Below are 20,762 nucleotides of genomic sequence, written 5' to 3' on the forward strand. Positions count from 1 at the left end.
TCATATACTATGGTTTGACATTAATTTATCTACAGTTGAACATGTTCAAGCATAGGAGATCGAGGAGGAGTGGGGGCAGCGCGGCCAGCGAGGACAGCTCGGACAGTGGGCTTTTTCAGGGCACCTCACAGAGCCGACAGAGGCATCAGCAACTTCTCGACTATCTAGACGAAGTGCAGGGTGAGGAGGGTGAGCAGGAGGCTCCTCAGCAGGATGCTCATGTGCAGGGTGAGGAGGGTGAGCAGGATGAGGAGGTTGACCCTATGGGGGCAGGCAGCGCGGGCGACGCGTCAGATGGTTCTACGTCCTTCAGGTATTATTATGCATATTAGTTTAATTGATATTAGTTTTTAATCATTTCACCATATTGAATTTACTTGTATACTTAGGTATAAGAAGAGCAATGCGCTTGGTCCGAGACCTGCCGAGAGGAGGCTCATCCGGCCGCATGGAGAATGGTGGGGCTTATTTCTGTTGTGTTAATTTTTTAATGTGAACGTGATTGCACTGGTTTACTTGTTTTATTAATGTTTGTAGGTCATGGGAAGACTTGACTTGGGACGGTACAGGCAAACGTCCCAAGGTGAACGCGGTGTTGGGTAGCCTCTGTCGCTTCTACTACCCTAGCATGGTGGAGCTCAATGGCGAGAGGTTCGCGGCTATGCAGTGGGCCGACTGGGGTCTGAAGGACTACGTCCAGCCAGGGGAGCCAGGGGAAAGCAGTAGCGGAGGGGGAAGTTCGGAACAAAAACGAAGGACTTGTCAGGTGGCTGTGTGGGACGAGTTCTGGGTGAGTTTACTTTCGTATATAAGCAATTCACTGAATTATTGCTTCTCCTAATCTTACTTTAACTTAACTTCTCCATTTGATATGTAGGGGAGGTTCCAATTGCCGAATGAGATCGAGGAGGATCAGGCTCAGTGGGCACGTGTGAAGAGGCACTTTCGAAAGTGCGCTGATAAGGTCATCAAGGATGCCATGTACAATGCTCGCATCCCGGCCGTCAACTACTACTACAAGAAGATAAAGGGGCAGAAAATGAGCAAAGTATTAGGGCCAATGAGATCTACCTCACAGAGGAGCAGTACTTGGAGAGCGTTGTGGATTGGCTGGCGAAGAACATGGAAGCCTGGAGGTGGTTGGCTAAGAGATGGGCGTCGCCTGAGTGGATTGCAGAGTCCCAGAAGCACCGTGCCAACCGTGGCACTGAAGGACCGGGGAACAGGTACGGCGCCGATGGACACCTTGGTACCGCACACCGCATGGTAAGTATATAAATCAAACTTGTATGTTACATCTATGAAAATTCTATGGTTTAACTCTTCTTTTTCATGCAGGAAGCTGAAAGTGGAGTTGCTCCAAGTTTTATGGAGGTTTATGTCCGTGGTCACCGTGGCCCTGATCCGGTGAACCCTAATGAGCTATGCAGCGAGGCGACAAGGGAGAAAATGGTAAACAAGTTTGTATTTACGAATTAAATTGCATGTTTTGTGTCTAACTCCAACTCTAACTTTCTTTGCAGAATGCATATGGGGAGGAAATGACTCAACGCCATGGGCCTGATTTCGACTGGATGCATTCAGACTTAGATGCCTCGATGTTGTACCACAGTGGTGGGGGTAGAAAGCATGGCAGGTGAGGTGGTTGTCTTTGATTCGACAATTTCATTAACAAGAATGTGTCCACTTAATGGCTCAACTATGTGTATCATGCAGGTTTGCCTTTGGCACCGGCGTTGTGGAGTACAACAGGACAATAGGTCAAGGGAAGGCATCGTCTTCGGCAGGGAGTTCTCGCTCCTCCAAGTCTGCTCGAGAGGCTCAGCTGGAGGAGGAGACTCGGGCAGCATAAGAGCAGGCTCGAGCAGCACAGGAGCAGGCTCGAGCAGCGCAAGAGCAGGTCGGACAGCTGACGCAGTATATGGCTTCTTATTTTCAGGTAATTCGTCTATCTCATCACGTGTCATTGAATTCAAAGTATAATGTTGCGATTCTAACGTTTCATCCATTTGCAGGAAATGACTACTCGACTCGGCCCTGATATGAACTTGCCCGCTTTTCGCCCTCCCCAGGTAACACTATCTGAATACTTCAATTTCATAGCAACTCTTTTTTTATTATCAAAAATGGCTCGCAGGCACAAGGATGGGGACAGTGGCTAGGACAAGCTCCAGCGTCGTAGCCACAGTGGACCGGTGTTGGGTGGACGCAGGCACCTCCAGGCACTTGGACGCCTCCACCACCCCAAGGATCGCAGCCAGTCCTGGGATGGGTGCCACCGGTCTCCCAGCCACCGGTGGGCTCTCAACCATTTCAAGCGTGGATGGCACCACCACCGACGGGGTGGGTGCCACCACCTCAGGGGTGGCTAGCACAACAGTACCCGTGGATGCATGCACAGCCTCCTCATCACCATGGATCACAGGTGACGTTCCATGTTTAGTTTTATGCAAATGGTGACCAAACATAGCAATGTATAGGTATAGGGATAGCAAAACAGAGCCTTATTTGAATGATTGATGAATTGCAGGGTTCAGCGTCACATGCTCAGGGATCGGAGGGTGCTGTCAACGTCCAAGACTTCTTCATCCATGGTTCTGGAGGCAGTGGCCAAAACTCCCACAGCCCGTAGGAGTGAGTAGTGAGTAGTGAGTTTGTTTGAATGTGTATTGATTGTGAATGTTTGAAACTATGGATGTGTATGGCCAAAACTCCCACGAAAACTATGTATGGACTATTTATGTACTATGGAAGGTTGTGAATGTGTTTTGTGAATTGTGTATTTTGCTTGTGAATCTGTATATGTGAATTGTGATATTGTGAATTGTGTATTTTGCTGTCAATTGAAAGGTGCAGAAAATTCTGTTTTGGGGGGGGGTATCATGAATTTTCGTCGGCCTGATTGCAGGCCGACGAAAATGCTGCCAGCTATTTTCGTCGGCCACCACCGGGGCCGACGAAAATACTCCTCAGCTATGTTCGTCGGCCACCACTGGGGCCGACGAAAATCACGTTACTATTTTCGTCGGCCACCGAGGCCAACGTAAATAGTCAGCCGACCAACTATTTTCGTCGGCCTTGGGGAAGCCGACGAAAATAAGTCATTTTTGTCGGTACCGACGGAAATGGTTGCCTATTTTCGTCGAACTTATTTTCGGCGGCTATTTTCGGCGGCCTGCCGACGAAAATAGGTTTACGCTTATTTTCGTGGGTTTTTGGCCCACGAAAATTTAGGTGTTTCCTGTAGTGTAAAGAAGGACATCCTCAACACTATGTCATAACCAAATGCATGGATGTGCGTACAACTCCACGTCTAAGATAAGATCAGGGTTGTTAGGTATTTGCTAGCCGGGCCACCATCTAGCTAACAAGTAAACTCTCTCTCCCTTATTCTATAAAAAGGGAGCATGGTAAAGATAAGGGGGATTTGCCCATATAGGAAGGACTCCCCCACATAGAGGATACATGCTGACAGGTCGGTCCTAAATAAACCCCATATTCCAAAAACACAAGGGCAAGGCTCCCACTCATAGCATCTAAGGGCATGCATATATAAAGGTGGTCTAGGGACCTATAGGCTAGAAGTCCCACCAGAACCAAGAGAAATGAGAAAGCTAGGAGGTCATGATGCTCCGTTTATTTATGAGCTTGTAATCTTGTTCATCTTTATTTTCATTAGATGATAAGTAGCAAGAGGACGTAGGGTATTATGGACATTGTGGTCTGAACCTCTATAAATTACTCGTGTGCTGGTTTCGGGTTGTGTCCAAGTTTAACACATCGCTCGCCACACCCCTGCTCTCTAATAACTTTCTTCTTTTTGGTACTTTACATAATCCGGTGTTTATCCACACGGCAAAACCAAATAATTATGTTGATCATAAAACAAACCTAAACTAAATGAGCCATGGGTTTCTTACATTGGTCATCTAATGCCACCTTTGATGTCTACAAATGTGTTTGCTTTTAAAATCTAGTGGAACATTGAAATGAAAGAGAAAACCTTTAAGGCATGATTTGGATAATGCTTACTAACCTTGATTGTGATGATCATCTTACGGGAGATGAATCAAAATTTAGTGGGTTTGAAAAGGTTTTGAAAACGGAGTTGCTTATAGAGCACCAGAGCTCTTAGGTCGTCTCCGGTGGATCATGTAAAATAGGGGGACATAGAACTGTAGATGACACAATTTAATACTGTTTGCAGAGTGAAGTTTGAAATAGGGGATAGGGGAGCTGCCGGAGACAGCCTCACGGCCCACACCTGACGCAATCTATCATCCCTAGGTCGTGTTGGTGTTTTCTTTACGGTGTGCTCCTGTCTTGAAATATACATTTTTGGTTCTCAAAAGCCGAATTATTCTAAGTGGGTGTTTGGTTTCTTTGGTCACCCTCCTAAACTTTAGGGACTAAACTTTAGTCCCTAAATATCTTATTTGAAAGACATATTTTAGTCATCTTGTTTGATATTTTAGGGACTAAAAATTGCTACTAAACTTTAGTCACTAAAATTTAGGAGGTGGGAACCAAACACCCTATAAATTTAGTAGAAGAAAAATTAGAAATATATTTTCGTATTTTTTTACTACGTTAGACGCTAACACTTAATTCTATAAATATAGTCAAATTTATGACCGTTTCACTTCGTACAACTGAGAATATATTATATCTCACGATGAAGGGAGCAGACTAAATGTACTAAAACAGAAAAAAAAAGATCTACATTATAATCTCTCTAAAGCCCCAAAAGCTTGTTTAGGTAAACCAGTAGCGGGCGGCGGCGGCGGCGGAAGATAGAACAACAAAAGATTGAACCAGATACGACGTATGAAAAGGCCAGATCACAGCGAAACGTTGTGGGCAGTGGCCAAATAGCGGGCGGTACGTTCGACGCTATGAGGAACGCCGTCCGGACGGACGGATGGCCACTGCACAAAGAAAAATGTTGGAGTATTTAACAGCTGCCAAATGCATGCCAAATCGGCAGATCCAAATCGATGTCCCGGCGGATATATCAATACAGTTATAGAGTGTTTAGTTTGAGGAATGATATAGTCCATCATCTTCTTACTCCTCATTTTTTTGTTTGGTTTGTGGAATAGAGTGAGTTAATCTATCACCAACTCATTCCTTATAGTTATTTGTTTAGTACTAATACGTGGAATGGAGTCATCCCACCAAATTTGAGGAATAGACCCATGATGTATCACTTTATTTTGGATAGAGTGATTCATCAAACCAAACACCTCATTAGACATTAGCAGCGGATGAGGCGCGGCTGTTAGTAATAACCGCGTGCCTTTACCCATACAGGTACAGAGGCGTTCCTGCCGCCGCTGCCGGGGAGTCGAATACTTCACAAGCACAATACAGTAAAGTACACTGCGTGGTAGGTAGCGATTACAATGACGGGTGCCAGTACAGCTGCAGAAGCATCAAACATCAAACGAAAGCTGTTGGCGTCCATCTGGTCGTTAAACACCTGTGATTAACCGTCTAACGGTGTTTTTGTCGAGACGTGGACGGTCTACGGCCCTAGGACGGATGGTCCGTAACTTGGAAGCGGCTCCTTCTTTACGTACGTCCGCGATGACGTAGATGGTCGTCTTCTTCGTAGCAGATCTAGATCTCGCCTCCCGGAGGGACCTCGTCGAAAGGAGAGATCCTAGGGTGTGTCTTGGAGTCGGTATGTCACACAATACGTTTCTAGTTGACGTAGAGTCGAAGAGAGATGAAGATTTGAGGTAGAGTAAGCCTAAACTAGTGTTACTCATAATGCAGAAGGTAAAAATGATAAGTAGAATTCCAAAACTAATTTCGTTACAAGTCGATTCTCAAACTAAATCCGTAGAGATCGCTAACAAATTTCGTAAGAAACAGAGAACTATAACTACTTTTATGGATGTATGGACTGTCTGTACCGACATTGCAGACCGTCTAGACCGTGGACAGTCCAGCCTATAAGACCGCATAGTCCGACTACCTATTTTAGCGCTCAACAGAAGTCATATATAATGATATACTAGTTAAGTACCCGTGCGTTGCAACGGTTTCTATATATTATACAAGTAAATCTCATTTAAATAAGATAATTGTTCAAACATGTTCTAATTTGAGAGATCTCTATCCACTCCATTCATTTGCTTTGTCTAATGAACGGATGGTCCAAAAATAAAACTGTGGGTTCATGATAACATAAAGTACGAATGTAGGTAAATTTTTCTATAAAAGATTACTATAATATAAATAAACTTGTGTATATCACATTTGACGGTAAAGAAAAAAATACATGATAAGAAATCTACCAAGTAGTAGGTTTGAATTAGTAGTCCATTAGAAGACAATGTTGTATCGATTGAGCTGTTAGAAACAAACATAAAGAATGGTGATTGCCTCAATGAACTGAATAGAAAAGATAATGAAAGAAGAGTTGATCCACGGGGTTGCATGTGTCGGGCGCCAGCGGCCTCTGCAGTGTTCGCCCCTCCTACGCGTCGTTAAGATGGCTCCCCGTCAAGAAGGTTCAGGCTTTTCTGATCTCGGCCCGGTGGAGAAGATGCACACATAGAGATATACAAGTTCAGTAACATCCACCTATTTATTGTGCACGGTCAAAATAGTGGGACCTCACTTAAAACATGAGAATTGACACCCACATATGCTTATGTTTTCAACGCTAGGTACATCAATGGCCTGAATGTCAGCCAGTCCTTAGGTGAGCAGGCTACATCAGAGAATTAGCAAGTCATCAAATACATCGACTTACCTGTCCCAACAATTACTATCCATTTTGAAATCAACACGACTCTGTTTACCTTGGTCGGAAGGTTACATCAAGAATCTAATAATCTCTCAAGTACACATTCACATCTCCCACCAACCATCTACTGTGACATAGAGGCTAGTTAAGAGATATAAGCATGTAAAACACTACCTTTTATAACGATGATGTCAGGAAAATGTTCTGGTTTCACCAAACAACAAAGAACAGAAAACACTAAATACGAGCTAACTGGTTGTATTAATAGTTACATGTAAATAATGGAGAAAAATAATGCCCACTCCTCCTTAAATTTCATGCAAAAAGGGTCCATAAGCATATGAACCACCAAAAACCCATAGACTCCCGTCATAAAAAGCCATATGGCATTTGTAATCTAGTATATTTTTTATTTAAACAAACCCTTTATGTTTTATGTCAGCCTCCTTTTCATCCAAAACCTTCGAGGCACCTGACTGGCATTTTGTTGCGCACTGAAAATCTAGTGCATCAAAAAATACAAGGAAATATCAAAACAGTTCATTGTGAATCTGTCGTTGTAGAATGCCCCAAAATGTCAAATTTTCAAGTATGATTAGCAACATCTCTTTCATCGCCATTCTACCAAATGAATGCTTCTAAGTACAAAAATCCAATAAGACAAAACAATAACAAACTTTATCTAAGGATGCTTGTGGGTTGATCTTTGCAACACTGACATCAGGCACTACAGTGTACTGGCTAAATGTTCATGTCCCTATGAAATGGTAAATGGGCTTTTCATTTACAGTGAACCTGCTCTTCATATAATTCATGATGACACCTACGCCTGTGGCAATACGAACCTTATTACAGAGGTTGGTCTTTCCGTTCGTGCAAAACTTGCATTCTGCTTGGTAGCAACGAATGACATGATCTCCAGGTTGCACATCAGTTACTCCTTCGCCAACACTTTCCATAATTCTATTAAGACAAGCAAAAGAAATTATGTCTATCACAGCCCAACGATGATTTACTTCGTGCATAAAACTGAAGCAAATACAGACACACACTAATTACCAAAAGTAAAATTTAAAAATACTAAAAATACTCTAGAAACTCTAAAACTTATGTAAAATCGTTTCACGGTGGAGTTTATAAGAGTTGGTGGTAGTGCCAAACAAATGCTAAATCTGCAATTCTATAGCACCTCAATGCCATAACATAAGTTATTTACAAAAGAAGTATCAAGCGCTCCGCCTCCGACCCTGAACCCCTCCAACCACACACACCAAAACAAATAGAATCATCCGTAGAAATGAAAAAAATCTTAGGTTTGACTTGAGATATTTTATACTGCTTGATATTGTATATTTTGCATGTGAATTCATAAATATCTAAACCAAATTAGGAGAAAGGATGGTGTGTGCCTCTCAAAGCTTCGGCCTCAGATTTGGTCCTCGTGGCTGCTCCCTTCGAATTAATGCCTCTTGGGTCATCGACATGATATGCTACACATTATTCCAGAAGGGAATATAATTACATGGGTCTCAACTCCCACGAACAGGTGCAGAAGCAGAAGCAGAAGCATAGCTGAGACTAATGCATACATGTCGAACATGCGTCCGATGACGAAACTCCGACCACAGTACCCAAATGGGCTCTCGAATCAATGTCTTACATGTCGGTGGCCCCATTCTCGCTGGCCACCACAGTCTCGTCCTCCTCCTCCACTGGAGGGTTTATGAAGCATCACCTGGATGTCCTCATCTGTCGGCACGACGACGGCCCCAACGGCGGCAGGGGCTTTTTCCGTGTTGGGGGTGGCAGGGACATGCTGCGGGACGACCACGAGTGGGAATGGGTGCGGTTGAGTGGGGGGCAGGGGCGCTGTGGACGGGAGGTTGCAGTTGTTGCGTCGCGTGGGGAAGGAAGGTGACCATGGCGCGGAGGGCGTCACCTTCGTGTCGTAGGACGATGGGTGGTGGCAGATGCGTAGGATCTGCGCCACCAAGCTCTTCAGGGTGCCTGACGTTAGCTCTTACAACACCTTGCGGGAGGATGAGCTAGGCTGCCTCCTCCGTGCCGTCGCCGCGGCCGCGGCCGAGGGGATGCCGTCGAACCTGACTCGGCGGATGTTGTGGTGGTTAGGTGGTGATCGTCCTTGATGAGCAGGAGCACTAGCAGGAAGGCGAGCGGGAGCGAGAAGACGTTGTCATCCCTCGACACCGTTGCCCCCGCTCTCTGGTCCCGGCATCCTTCGCCTTCTGCTCCGCCGCCACCGACATATATGAGGTTGGGAGGAGGTACATATACTTGCTGGGGGCTCACGACGATTGCGGATCCGGCCAAGGATGACGGTGGTGGTTGGGGCTCGCGACGATTGCGGATCCGGCCAAGGATGACGGGGGTGCTGGGGGCTCGCGACGATTGCGGATCCGGCCAAGGATGACGGGGGGCGAACGACGACTAGGTAGCGCGGGTTGATTAAAAGGGAAGCGAGGGTTTTTTTGCAAAATACTGACGCACGACGACCATCAAAACTGGTGCTTTAAGTATAGTATAGAAAAGAATGTGTGTAGCCATGGGGCTACCCTATCATTGTTGTTTACCTGTTTCACTAGAAAAAACGTCTACATAAATGGCTAGTGGATTAAGCAGTTCTATTTTACAGGGGAAATGTATGGGTGGATGGGGAAAACTCACGGTCAAAAAGAAAAAGGACCCCAAAAAACAGAGAGAAAACATCCAACCTAGTAAACAGTACCTACAAAAATGCTTAGCGTAACTAACTGCCGAGATCAATACACATTCAAAACCAACCTTACACAAATCACGTCTGTTTCGAATCCAGAATCTATAGGAAGCAGTTCTATTTTACAGGGAAAATGCATGGGTGGAGGGGGGAAACTCGCGGTCAAAACAAGCAAAATTGTAAGTGAGCAAATGTTTTTTTTAACCATTTTATAACATAAAAGTTACGTCATGTTTAAATACACTAGAGCTAAAAGTTAGACATCAAAACAGTCTATCTAATAGTTCAACTATTATATAATTTTAGCAAATTAACTAATATTTAACTAGTTATTTATTAGGTGGCTATAGGAATATTTGATCACACCAGAGCTAATAGTTAGTTGGTTAAAAAATTGCTACTGAAATTAGATAGCTAATAAATAGCCAACTAACTATTAGCTAATTTGGAGTATGCAGTTAGTTTTAACAGCAAATTGTTAACTCTAGTATATTTAAACATGGTCTAATTCACTACCAATTTTTAGCCAACAAATTGTTAGCCCAACACTTGATTCTTGCTTTTTTTTTCTCTATCTCTTATAACGAAATTTTATAGACGGAGGCAGATCAAGCTACGGGACAGGGTCACAGGGGAGACGGTGGTGAGACAGAGGAAATGGTGACCCTACCAGAGTGGACGACTGCCGTGCTTTTCAGGCCGTCAGTCTATTAAAAATTTACTCAAAATCATTATTTTACCATGTTCTGTACTTTAGACTATATTGTTTGAAAAATAGAGTTTAAATATAGGTATATAAAAATGAACAAGCTATCAGAGATAGCCTCATGGAGTCCCAGCCACAGCCGCGCACCGCACAGCAACATGATCACGAGGGGGTGTATCACTGTATCAGTACATGCTAGGGATGTCAATGGGTACCCGAAACCCGATGGGTAAAAACCCTATTAGGGCACGGTAGGGTGGATTTTGATACTCATGAGTATTTTATTGGGTCATTTGTTATGTCCATCGGGTACGGTGGGCGTGGGTATGTTCTCTGTTGCCCCATACCCGCTACCCGATGGAGAACCCGCTAAGGGCTTGTTCGGTTATTCCTATCCCATGTGGATTGGATGGGATTGGAAAACATTATGAAAGATTTTGATTTATTTGGGATTGAAACCTATCCAATCCTATCCAATCCACATGGATGGAGAGCAAAACGAACAAGCCCTAATATATGACACGTGGGTCCGAATTTATATGTCTCATATAAAATAAATTTGCTCTCGCTATTTGCTAACCGTAAGAATCAATAATATGTTTTGTGTGATTTGAAGGCATGATGTTGCCATTTAATATTGAATATTGTTGAACCTGTGATACAATTATGTTGGGTTAAATACATTTGTTATGCTGATACTTATTATTGCGATTCAAATGATCATGTCTATCGTAATGTTAATGGGTATGGGTACCCGCTACACATGGTAGGTATGAGTATGGCGTAATTTTGTATCCATGATGAGTAGTGGGTATAGGTATGAGTCAATTTTTTCCTGATGGATATGGATATGGTTTCGTGTGTCCACTCGGTACCTTACCCACTGCCATCCATAGTACATGCACACGCACGACTCCTGTGCACATGGCAATTGACAGGGTCTCGACAGTCGACAACACGGTCACCAACTGCTCCCGTCTAACGATCAGGATCCAGACGCCAAGGAAGAAGGGTGAGGTAGAGGTTGACACAGAAATCAATTTTCTCCTTTCTCGGTCTCGCGAGCAAGCCTCGCCATGGATATCTGCACCAGTTGCTTCCAAGCCAGATATTAGAGCTGCCTACTACTTGCGTCGCGCGGAGAGCGGGTTGGGACCAGAAACAAGAGTAGAGCAAGACTCCTATCTTTTTTCCACGCGCCAGTCTTCTCTGAACCGGTGAACCCATTCCTCCTCCTCTTCCTACTCAACGCCACGATCGAAGAGGAGACTCAGTCAATCTCGCCTTGCTCTCCTCTTCGACCCATCGTCGGTTCCTGGGATCAGCATCGACGAGCAGGATTTTTCCGGCTGTGGAGGTACGGAGCGCACTGTGCTGCCAAACTTTAGATGCCTGCTTTTTCTTTTTCATGCGCAATTCCGCAGTTTTACCGCGTAGTTGCTGTGCAGGATTACTGCTGCTTGACAAATCCGAGCGCAAAGGTTGCTTCCTGACGCGTTCCCCCATGGCACGAGCAGGAGCACGAGCACGAGCAGGAGAAGGCGGCTAGAAGGTTCCTGCTCCCGGGCGTGACCTCTCACACGGCATGGTCGTTGCTTCGCCGGGGAGGCGCAGCGGGGATGGTCGATAGGAGCAGGGCCGTGCTCATCGGGGTCACCGCCGGCGTCGCGGCCGCGCTGGTCGCGGCGGCGGGCGTGCTTCTGGCCGTCTGGCTCTACCGCCGGCGGGCCAGCGTCGCCGCACGGACGCGCTCCCCGGAGTCGCCCTCGGCGACGCTGCGGGCCGGCGGCGCCGGTCGCGCCAGCCTCGACTCCAGCGTCTCCGTCTCGGTGGTCTCCGAGAGCGCCGCCGACTGGGGCCACCCGCCACCGCACAAACGCGCCGCGTTCTGGGCCTGGAGAGGCGGCGCCGGCCACAACGGCAGGGAGCCGCCACCGCTGTCCGTCTCCGGGATCCCAAAATACCATTACAAGTACGTTCTGCGCTTCTACTCCATTTATATATCTGGAACACGGAATTTTTTCCTCAATCTTGTCTCAGTTCAGTTGAACTGTTCTGTGCTGTGTGAGCTGTGAAATTACTGCCTTTAGTTGGGTCCATGGCTGTGATTCTGTGGAGTTGTCACTTATATATGATCAGATCATCAGGTGTAAATATCATTTTCTGAATTGTTCCATCATGTTACTGGTGGTTGCTGCTCAGGGATCTGCAGAAGGCTACCAGCAACTTTACCACAATTCTTGGGCAAGGATCGTTCGGCCCTGTGTACAAAGCTGTAATGGCCACTGGTGAAGTGGTAGCTGTAAAGGTGCTCGCGAGTGATTCAAGGCAAGGGGAAAGAGAGTTCCAGACTGAGGTATTGTAATCTTTTTCGGGTGCACCAGTTTTCGGTTTTTGTTCTAAGCAACTTATCTGTATTGGTCGAGATGGATTTGCTAGGACGCCTGCACTTCATTCAGCGAATCATATAGATTATTTGTACCTTATGGATAGTTTGGGAAATTAGCTCATTTTACCTTCCCAAACTAGCCTTAGGGTCCCATTTCCCGAGGGATTCCTATTTTAGGGCTAGTTTGGCACCCCCATTTTCCTATGGGATTTCTAATTTTGAAAGGGAAAAATGAACTAATTTCCCTTAGGAAAATGAAAAACCCTTGAAAAAATGAGTTCTCAAACTAGCTCTTACCAAGGGAAAATGAACTAACCTTAGAAAAATGAAATTCCTTAGGAAAATGGGGTTTCCAAATTGGAAACTCAATTTTTTCAAGGGAGTCACGTTTTTTAAGGGAAAATGAACTAATTTTCCTTAGAAAAATAGAAATCTCTTGGAAAAATGAGGTTGCCAAGGGCTAGTTTGGGATCCATAAAATCGGAGGGGATTGGAGGGGTTAGACCCTTTTTTATTCAATTGAGAATTTAGCACTCCAATCCTCTCCGGTTTTCGAGCTCCCAAACTAGTCCTTAGTGAATAATTCTGTGATGTCCGTGGCGAGAAGGCTCTGGCGATCTCGGAAATAAGGAAGAAGAATAGAAGGAAGGCAGCGCGAGGAAGCAGAAGCGGGAAGGAGACAGGAGAGAAGCAGAGGTAGACGGTAGAAATGTTTCTGTATTTTTCTTTCTTCCCTTTTCTTCTAGTTTCAGTTCAGTATTTATACAGCCTAATCTTGGGCCAATCACTAGTTACAAGGCCGTATATGGCCCAACAACAAATCAAATCACCACACTTATCTTCTGTTAATCTCCAATCCTGTCACGCACCCTGGGTCATGACATTTTCCCCCCCTCGAGCAGCATCTGGACTCCAGATGATGGCATCAGGAAATCGATCTTTCAGCACTGTATAGTCTTCCCAAGATGACATCTCTGCTGGAAGACCGACCCATTTGATAAGTACTTGAACCACAGCGGCTGCGCCCTTTTGCACCAACCGACGATCCAGAATGACTTCAGGTTCAGGTGACACTCCTTCAGCAAAAGCAGCAGATGGCAATTGGGAGTACACTGGGGTATTGTTGGGAACATGAGTCTTCAGCTGTGATACATGGAAAACAGGATGAACAGCTGCTGATTCAGGCATATTGAGTTTGTAAGCAGCGGAACCAATGCGAGATAAAATCTGAAATGGTCCAAAGTATTTAAAGGACAGCTTGGCACAAGGTCTATGAGCAACAGAGGACTGAGCAAATGGTTGCAGCTTGACATAGACCATGTCTCCTTCTTGGTACTGCCGGAATGATCTGTTCTGGTCAGCATAATATTTCATCTTATTTTGTGCTGCCGCCAAATGTGCCTTGATCATCTCCAAGTAATGATGTCTATTCTGAAAAGTAATAGAAGCATCATTCTCCCTTTCCCCCATCTCGAATGGCATCATGCCCACATTAGGATCAACACCGTATAATGCTTTAAATGGGGAGCATTTCAGAGAAGTGTGGTAACTACTGTTATACCACAATTCAGCTGAATCCAACCACTTTGCCCACTGAGAAGGGGTGTCATGAACTGCACAGCGGAGAAACATTTCCAAACACTGATTAACGCGTTCCGTTTGTCCATCAGTTTGGGGGTGGTAGGCAGAGCTTAGATGAAGTTGGGTGCCAGTCAACTTGAACAATTCTTGCCAAAACAAACTTGTAAAAATTTTGTCTCGATCGGAAACTATGGACTTTGGCAACCCATGTAACTTGACCACATTTGAAAAGAATGTGTGAGCTATGCTGTGGGCTGTGTAGGGATGCTTGATAGGGATGAAATGAGCATACTTGGTAAGTCTGTCCACCACCACCATAATGACAGAATAACCACTAGATTTGGGCAACCCCTCTATGAAATCCATAGAAATGTCCTGCCAACAGTTTTGAGGAATAGGAAGAGGCTGTAATAATCCTGGGTACTTACAGTGCTCATGTTTAGCTCTTTGGCAGACTTGGCATTGTTTGACAAATGTTTCCACGTCGTTTTTTATGCCTTGCCAGTAAAACAACCTCTTAATTCTCTGATAAGTTGCTTGTATCCCAGAATGACCTCCCACAGCTGATGAGTGGAAAGCAGCAATCAACTTAGTCTGTAAGCCCACATTCTGTCCCACCATCAATTGATGATTCTTATAGATTAGCCCATCCTTAAGTCTGAAACCCTGAGAATTTGGGCTTTGCACTGCCAGCTCTCTCAACAGATTCTGAGACTGAACATCCAACTCATAGGACTTCACTATCTCTTGAATCCAGACTGGAGTGCCTACAGATATGGCAGTTAATTCCATGTTTGGAGCCACCCTGGATAAAGCATCAGCAACCTTATTTTCAGCTCCCTTTTTGTATTGAATCTTGAATTGCAGTCCAGCTAGCTTAGCCATTGCCTTCTTTTGCAGCTCAGTTGCTAGAGTTTGATCTTGCAAATGAGTTAAGCTCTTGTGGTCAGTCTTAATAATGAAGAGCCCCCTTTGTAAGTAGCACCTCCACTTGTCCACTGCCATCAATATAGCTAAAAACTCCTTCTCATATATAGAAAGTTTACTATTCTGGACTCCCAATGCCTTGCTGTAATAAGCTATAGGGTGTCCTTTCTGAGACAGCACAGCTCCAACTCCCTTATCACAGGCATCAGTTTCCACCACAAATGTTTCTGCAAAATTGGGAAGAGCTAATACCGGTGTAGTAGCCATAGCAGCCTTCAATGCCTCAAAAGCCTCTTGAGCAGCAGGTGGCCAAACAAACTGTTTTTGCTGCAGAACCATTGTAAGTGGTTTTGCCAATATCCCATAATGTTGCACAAATTTCCTGTAATAGCCTGTGAGTCCCAAAAAACCCCTAAGATCTGTGTGAGATGTAGGGATTGGCCATTTCTGCATCACTGCTGTTTTGGAGGGATCAGTGGAAACACCATTCTCAGAAATTACATGCCCCAGGTATTCAATGTGCTTCACTGCAAAAGAGCATTTACTCCTCTTGGCATACAACTGATGCTTCTGCAACACACTAAAAACTTCCTGTAAATGATTAACATGTTGCTCCAAGCTAGAACTATACACCAAAATATCATCCATGAAAATGAGGACAAACTTTCTCATGCAATGCTGAAAAATGGCATTCATCAAACATTGGAACGTAGCTGGAGCATTAGTGAGCCCAAAAGGCATGACTCGAAATTGAAAATGCCCATGATGAGTTTTGAATGCTGTCTTCTCCTCATCACCTGCAGCCATTCTAATCTGATGAAATCCAGAGGCCATGTCTAGTTTAGAAAAACAGGTAGCTCCAGCCAACTCATCAAGAAACTCATCAATAATTGGCATTGGAAATTTGTTTTTAACTGTAATGTCATTCAGTTTCCTATAGTCCACACAAAATCTCCAGCTACCATCCTTTTTCTTTACCAGAAGTACAGGGGAAGCAAACGGACTCACACTTCTAGTAATCAGGCCAGTTTGCAACATCTCTTTAACTTGCCTTTCGATCTCATCCTTTTGCAATGGAGAATATCTATAAGGTCTGCAATTCACTGGAGCTGACCCTGGAAGTAGAGAAATAGCATGATCATAATCTCTGTAGGGTGGAAGAGAGTTTGGTACTTTAAACACCCCTGAGAATTGTTCCAATAGATCTTCAACCACAGGAGGAACTGTCTCAGCATTTTTTTTTCTCTTCCACCTCCACCTTTTGTAATAAGGCCATGGCCCATATATCATTTCTTTTAGTCCAACCTTGAATCTGGTCTCCAGAAACTTCCAATATCTCCTTGTTTCTTTTGTCTTTCTCTCCTTGCAACCTAATTATACTTCCTTCATAATAGAATTCCACCCACTTCTGGTCCCATGCACACAACATAGGGCTGTACTGCTCTAGCCAGTCCATTCCCAACACCATATCATAAGCAGCTACTGGAATAACAAAAGCATCAGCATGGAAAGTTCTGCCACAACTCCACCACTCTAGTTGTATTGCCTTCTGGGTGCAACGCAAAACTTGTCCATTAGCCACCTTAACATCCACTGGTTCAATTTGTTGTAGCTCACAATGTAGTCTGGCTAAAGTCATATTACTGACAAATGTATTGGAACTCCCCGAATCCAGCAACTGCAGTATCACTTGGTTGTTGATTAGTGCTCTGAGCTTAATGCACTTAGAATTATCTGTTCCTCTCATAGCATTGAGAGACAGAGTCACCTCATCCCCATCTTGGTGAATACCAGTTTCCAAATAGTCCAACACTTCATCATCCAGAATTGGACCCCCATCACCCCCTTCCTCTATGGCAATAACATTCAGCTGTGGTTGGACTGCAGTTTTACACTTGTGGCCTGGCACAAACTTTTCACCACACTTGTAACATAGTCCATTAACTCTCCTATACTCCTTCAACTGTTTGGCCTTCCAAACCTCTCCATGCAAATCAGATGATTCCCTGTTGTTCACATGAGAAACAAATGCAGGTTTCACCAGGCCAAACCTCTTGTTCCCTGTTCCCTGTCTAGACTGAAATGCCTCATGTTTCAGTGCAAGTTGTGCTGCCATAGAGACCGACTTGGGAAATTGTACTTCAACACAAGCCCTTAATTCCATTTTGAGACCCAACACGAACTGTGTGACCAAGAATGTCTCGCTAATGGATTTGTCAAACAGCCTGATGTGATACACCAACTTTTCGAATTGAATCTTATATTCCAATGCAGTTCCAGTCTGTTTCAGAGTGAGTAACTCCAACATCTTATCTGCATGTGTAGATACTTCAAACTCATTAAGAACAGCCAGCCTAAACTGGAACCATTCAAACAACTCTACACTCTCTCTACAAGACTGGAACCAATGTGCTGCTCTCCCTTTCAAGTGCAAATAAGCAGCACTGACTTTAAACTCCTCAGGAATCGAATATAATGCAAAATAAGCCTCGCAATGATCAATCCATACTCTAGCATCCTCTCCTTCAAATATGGGAAAATCCATTTTAGGTAGCCACACCCTCTTGTTTGCAGAATCCACTTCCCCAATATTCCCATGATCTTCCACCCTTTTAAATCCTCCTTCCACATTGAGTGTCTGCTTGGGTGGAACATTCTGCCATACCTGAGGGCCTATGGGATGAGCTCCCATCAATCCGTCTCCAGCGGGGGATTTCGAGGTCGACGCCATTCCTCTTGCAGCATTAGTCACCATATTCGCCAACTTGGTCTGCTCCTGCGACACCTGAGCCAAGGACTTCATAGAGAGGTCCATCTTTGCCTGTAGATACTGCACCATCTTGTCGCTCTCCATTTGTCGACTCTCGATTTCTCCCAACTTGCTTGCCAGCACTCCAATGCCGTCCATCTTCTTAGATAGTTCCATCAAAGTTGTCGCTGAGGAATCCAGTGCTTGCTGGAACTTCTCGGCCAGGCGTTTCTCTACATCTTCCATCGCGGCAACCAGATGTCGCGCCTGCGCGGATGGCTTGTTAGGAGCCGTGTCTGCAACTTCTCTCCAACGCTTGACAGCAACCGAGCCACCCGCCTGGATCCGAGAACGAGAAGGATGGCGACGAGCCTCTGATACCAATTGTGATGTCCGTGGCGAGAAGGCTCTGGCGATCTCGGAAATAAGGAAGAAGAATAGAAGGAAGGCAGCGCGAGGAAGCAGAAGCGGGAAGGAGACAGGAGAGAAGCAGAGGTAGACGGTAGAAATGTTTCTGTATTTTTCTTTCTTCCCTTTTCTTCTAGTTTCAGTTCAGTATTTATACAGCCTAATCTTGGGCCAATCACTAGTTACAAGGCCGTATATGGCCCAACAACAAATCAAATCACCACACTTATCTTCTGTTAATCTCCAATCCTGTCACGCACCCTGGGTCATGACAAATTCTTCCTGGAAATTTTGCTCCTGCCTGCATATTGCTGCCACTGCACTCTAGTCACATAGTATGGTGCAAAAAGGCAGATGAGAAATGAGCACTTTCACGTGAGTTTTAAAAAAGAGAACACATTCACCAAAAAAATATTGTTTTGCGAGTCTACAAAGAAGAGGAAGTACAACAAGGGTATCCTGGTGATTGTTTTGACGGTTCTTTCTTTCTTAAACACAAAGTAATTATGATCTTGAATAACACTCTAGCAAAAAAAAATCTTCAATGATGGGACATGCTTTGCCTGAAAAAAATGAAACATTAAAGGAAAAACAAACAAAGGTAGTTAAAAAATGTTGTGGGTAAAGTAAGTTCAGCCTGCAATACCTCTAATCTATGTGTAGTTTGCAATGTTCATTTGACTCTAATAATCTGATCAAAGTGCAATAATGGCTACATCGTGTTTGCAGGTAGCATTGCTTAGCAGGTTGCATCATAGGAATCTTGTTAATTTGGTTGGGTATTGTGTAGAAAAAGGTCAGCGCATTCTGATTTATGAGTACATGAGCAATGGGAGTTTGGCAAGACTTTTATATGGTATGGGAGATAATTTCTTTATTTTTCTAAGGCTAAGCACAGATTAAAGGAACATAATGAAATGATTTGCATATTGGTTATACACTGACCACATTGTGTCAGTGCACAGCAAAGGAACTATAAAGATTGGTTCATCATTTGGAAGACATTCCCCTAATTACTTCCATATCATGTCATATCAGGCGACAATAAACGAAGTTTGAGCTGGCAAGAAAGGCTGCAAATTGCTCACGATGTTTCTCATGGGATTGAGTACCTGCATGAAGGGGTACGTTAACATTTGATAACTATTAAGGTATGTATTCTCGAATAATGGGAATTAATGAAACCTGCTATGTTTCATGAGTGCAGGCTGTTCCTTCTGTTATTCACAGGGACCTAAAGTCTGATAATATACTTTTGGACCATTCAATGAGAGCCAAGGTTAGGCATGACATGTATTGATCATTGTAACTGCTTCATGTGCACTTTTTAAGTGCTATCATGCTGCTTTCAGTTGTTTCAGCTAAACCAATACTTGCTCATCATGAGTATAAAGTTCAATGGTCAGCTCAATCTGGATATATGCAATGCAACTAAAAGCAAGATTTTGTTCATGAGACAAAATACTTAGCCTGAAACTAATCTACTAGTACATTGTAATTGTAATCCATCCTCTTTTTTTTTCTTGGTGGGTGCAGGTTGCAGACTTTGGTCTATCAAAGGAGGAAGTGTATGATGGAAGGAAGTCTGGCCTTAAGGGCACCTATGGCTATATGGATCCTGATTACATGTCCACAAATAAGCTAACAAAGAAGAGCGACGTGTATAGCTTTGGCATAATACTTTTTGAACTGATAACTGCCATAAATCCACAACAAGGTCTGATGGAGTACATTAATCTGGTAAGCCATTTTATGGTCACTACTACAGTCTAATGCTCTACTGCACTGTAAAGCATGATGTTAGGTCACAACCGCTGTTACTATCAGATAAATTAGGTGCCATAAGCAAAAGTGTCATCGGCAGTGTTGTGGAGTAATAATTATACTATTCATGACTTGTTTCAGGCAGCGATTGGAGGGGAGGGGAGGGTTGATTGGGACGAGATACTGGACAAGGACCTCCTAGTAGGGAACATCCCTGAAGAGGTTCGGATGCTTGCTGATGTTGCCTACCGATGCGTTAACAAGAATCCGAGGAAGCGCCCCTGGATATCAGAGGTCACACAGGCCATCTCAAGACTCAGACAGCACCAGCTGATAAAGCATGATGCGATAACTCTGCCGAGGAGTGAGACCAGGACCGTCCTTAGGAGGATAGACTACCAGCACGTGGAGCTTAGTGACCTCACTAGCATCAAAGAACTTACGCCGATAAGGGCATCATGAACTCGTGAGCTTGTTCTAGTATGTAGGTTGCTTTATAGAGTTAGATTTGGACTTGGTTCGGCGATGTTGTAGCTGTTTGATGAAAGCATCAGGTAGCTAGATCGTTGAAAGATGTCTTGGCTGCAATGAGAGCTCTCCTTAATTGGAGTTCTGTACTGACCTGAGGTTTGAAATCGTTGTAAAAAAATCAACAGTAGTAGCTGTAGCATTTGATAAAAAAAGACTTTATAAACTGCATTTTTACCATGGCCATGTGAGTACAGACACTGAATTCGACAGTAG

General features: G+C 44.3%; 1 protein-coding gene across 2 annotated transcripts; it reads left to right on the plus strand.

Annotated features, from left to right (window-relative positions):
* The first annotated feature begins 11,081 nt into the window (after positions 1 to 11,081).
* LOC100284960 (nodulation receptor kinase) lies at positions 11,082 to 20,741 on the plus strand. 2 transcript variants are annotated; one of them, NM_001157855.2, is made up of 8 exons: positions 11,082 to 11,557; positions 11,649 to 12,172; positions 12,403 to 12,556; positions 18,984 to 19,110; positions 19,293 to 19,378; positions 19,462 to 19,533; positions 19,791 to 19,994; positions 20,160 to 20,741. In NM_001157855.2, exons 2-8 carry the CDS (start codon positions 11,820 to 11,822, stop codon positions 20,478 to 20,480), a joined length of 1,317 nt encoding a protein of 438 aa, NP_001151327.2. In that variant the 5' UTR covers positions 11,082 to 11,557; positions 11,649 to 11,819; the 3' UTR covers positions 20,481 to 20,741. The 2 variants fall into 2 exon arrangements, with proteins under 2 accessions (NP_001151327.2, XP_008658698.1); XM_008660476.4 differs by having other exon boundaries at positions 11,133 to 11,557; positions 11,718 to 12,172; positions 20,160 to 20,726.
* The last annotated feature ends 21 nt before the right edge of the window (positions 20,742 to 20,762 follow it).

Source organism: Zea mays, chromosome 9 (assembly GCF_902167145.1).
Source record: "Zea mays cultivar B73 chromosome 9, Zm-B73-REFERENCE-NAM-5.0, whole genome shotgun sequence".
Classification (NCBI taxonomy): Eukaryota; Viridiplantae; Streptophyta; class Magnoliopsida; order Poales; family Poaceae; genus Zea; species Zea mays.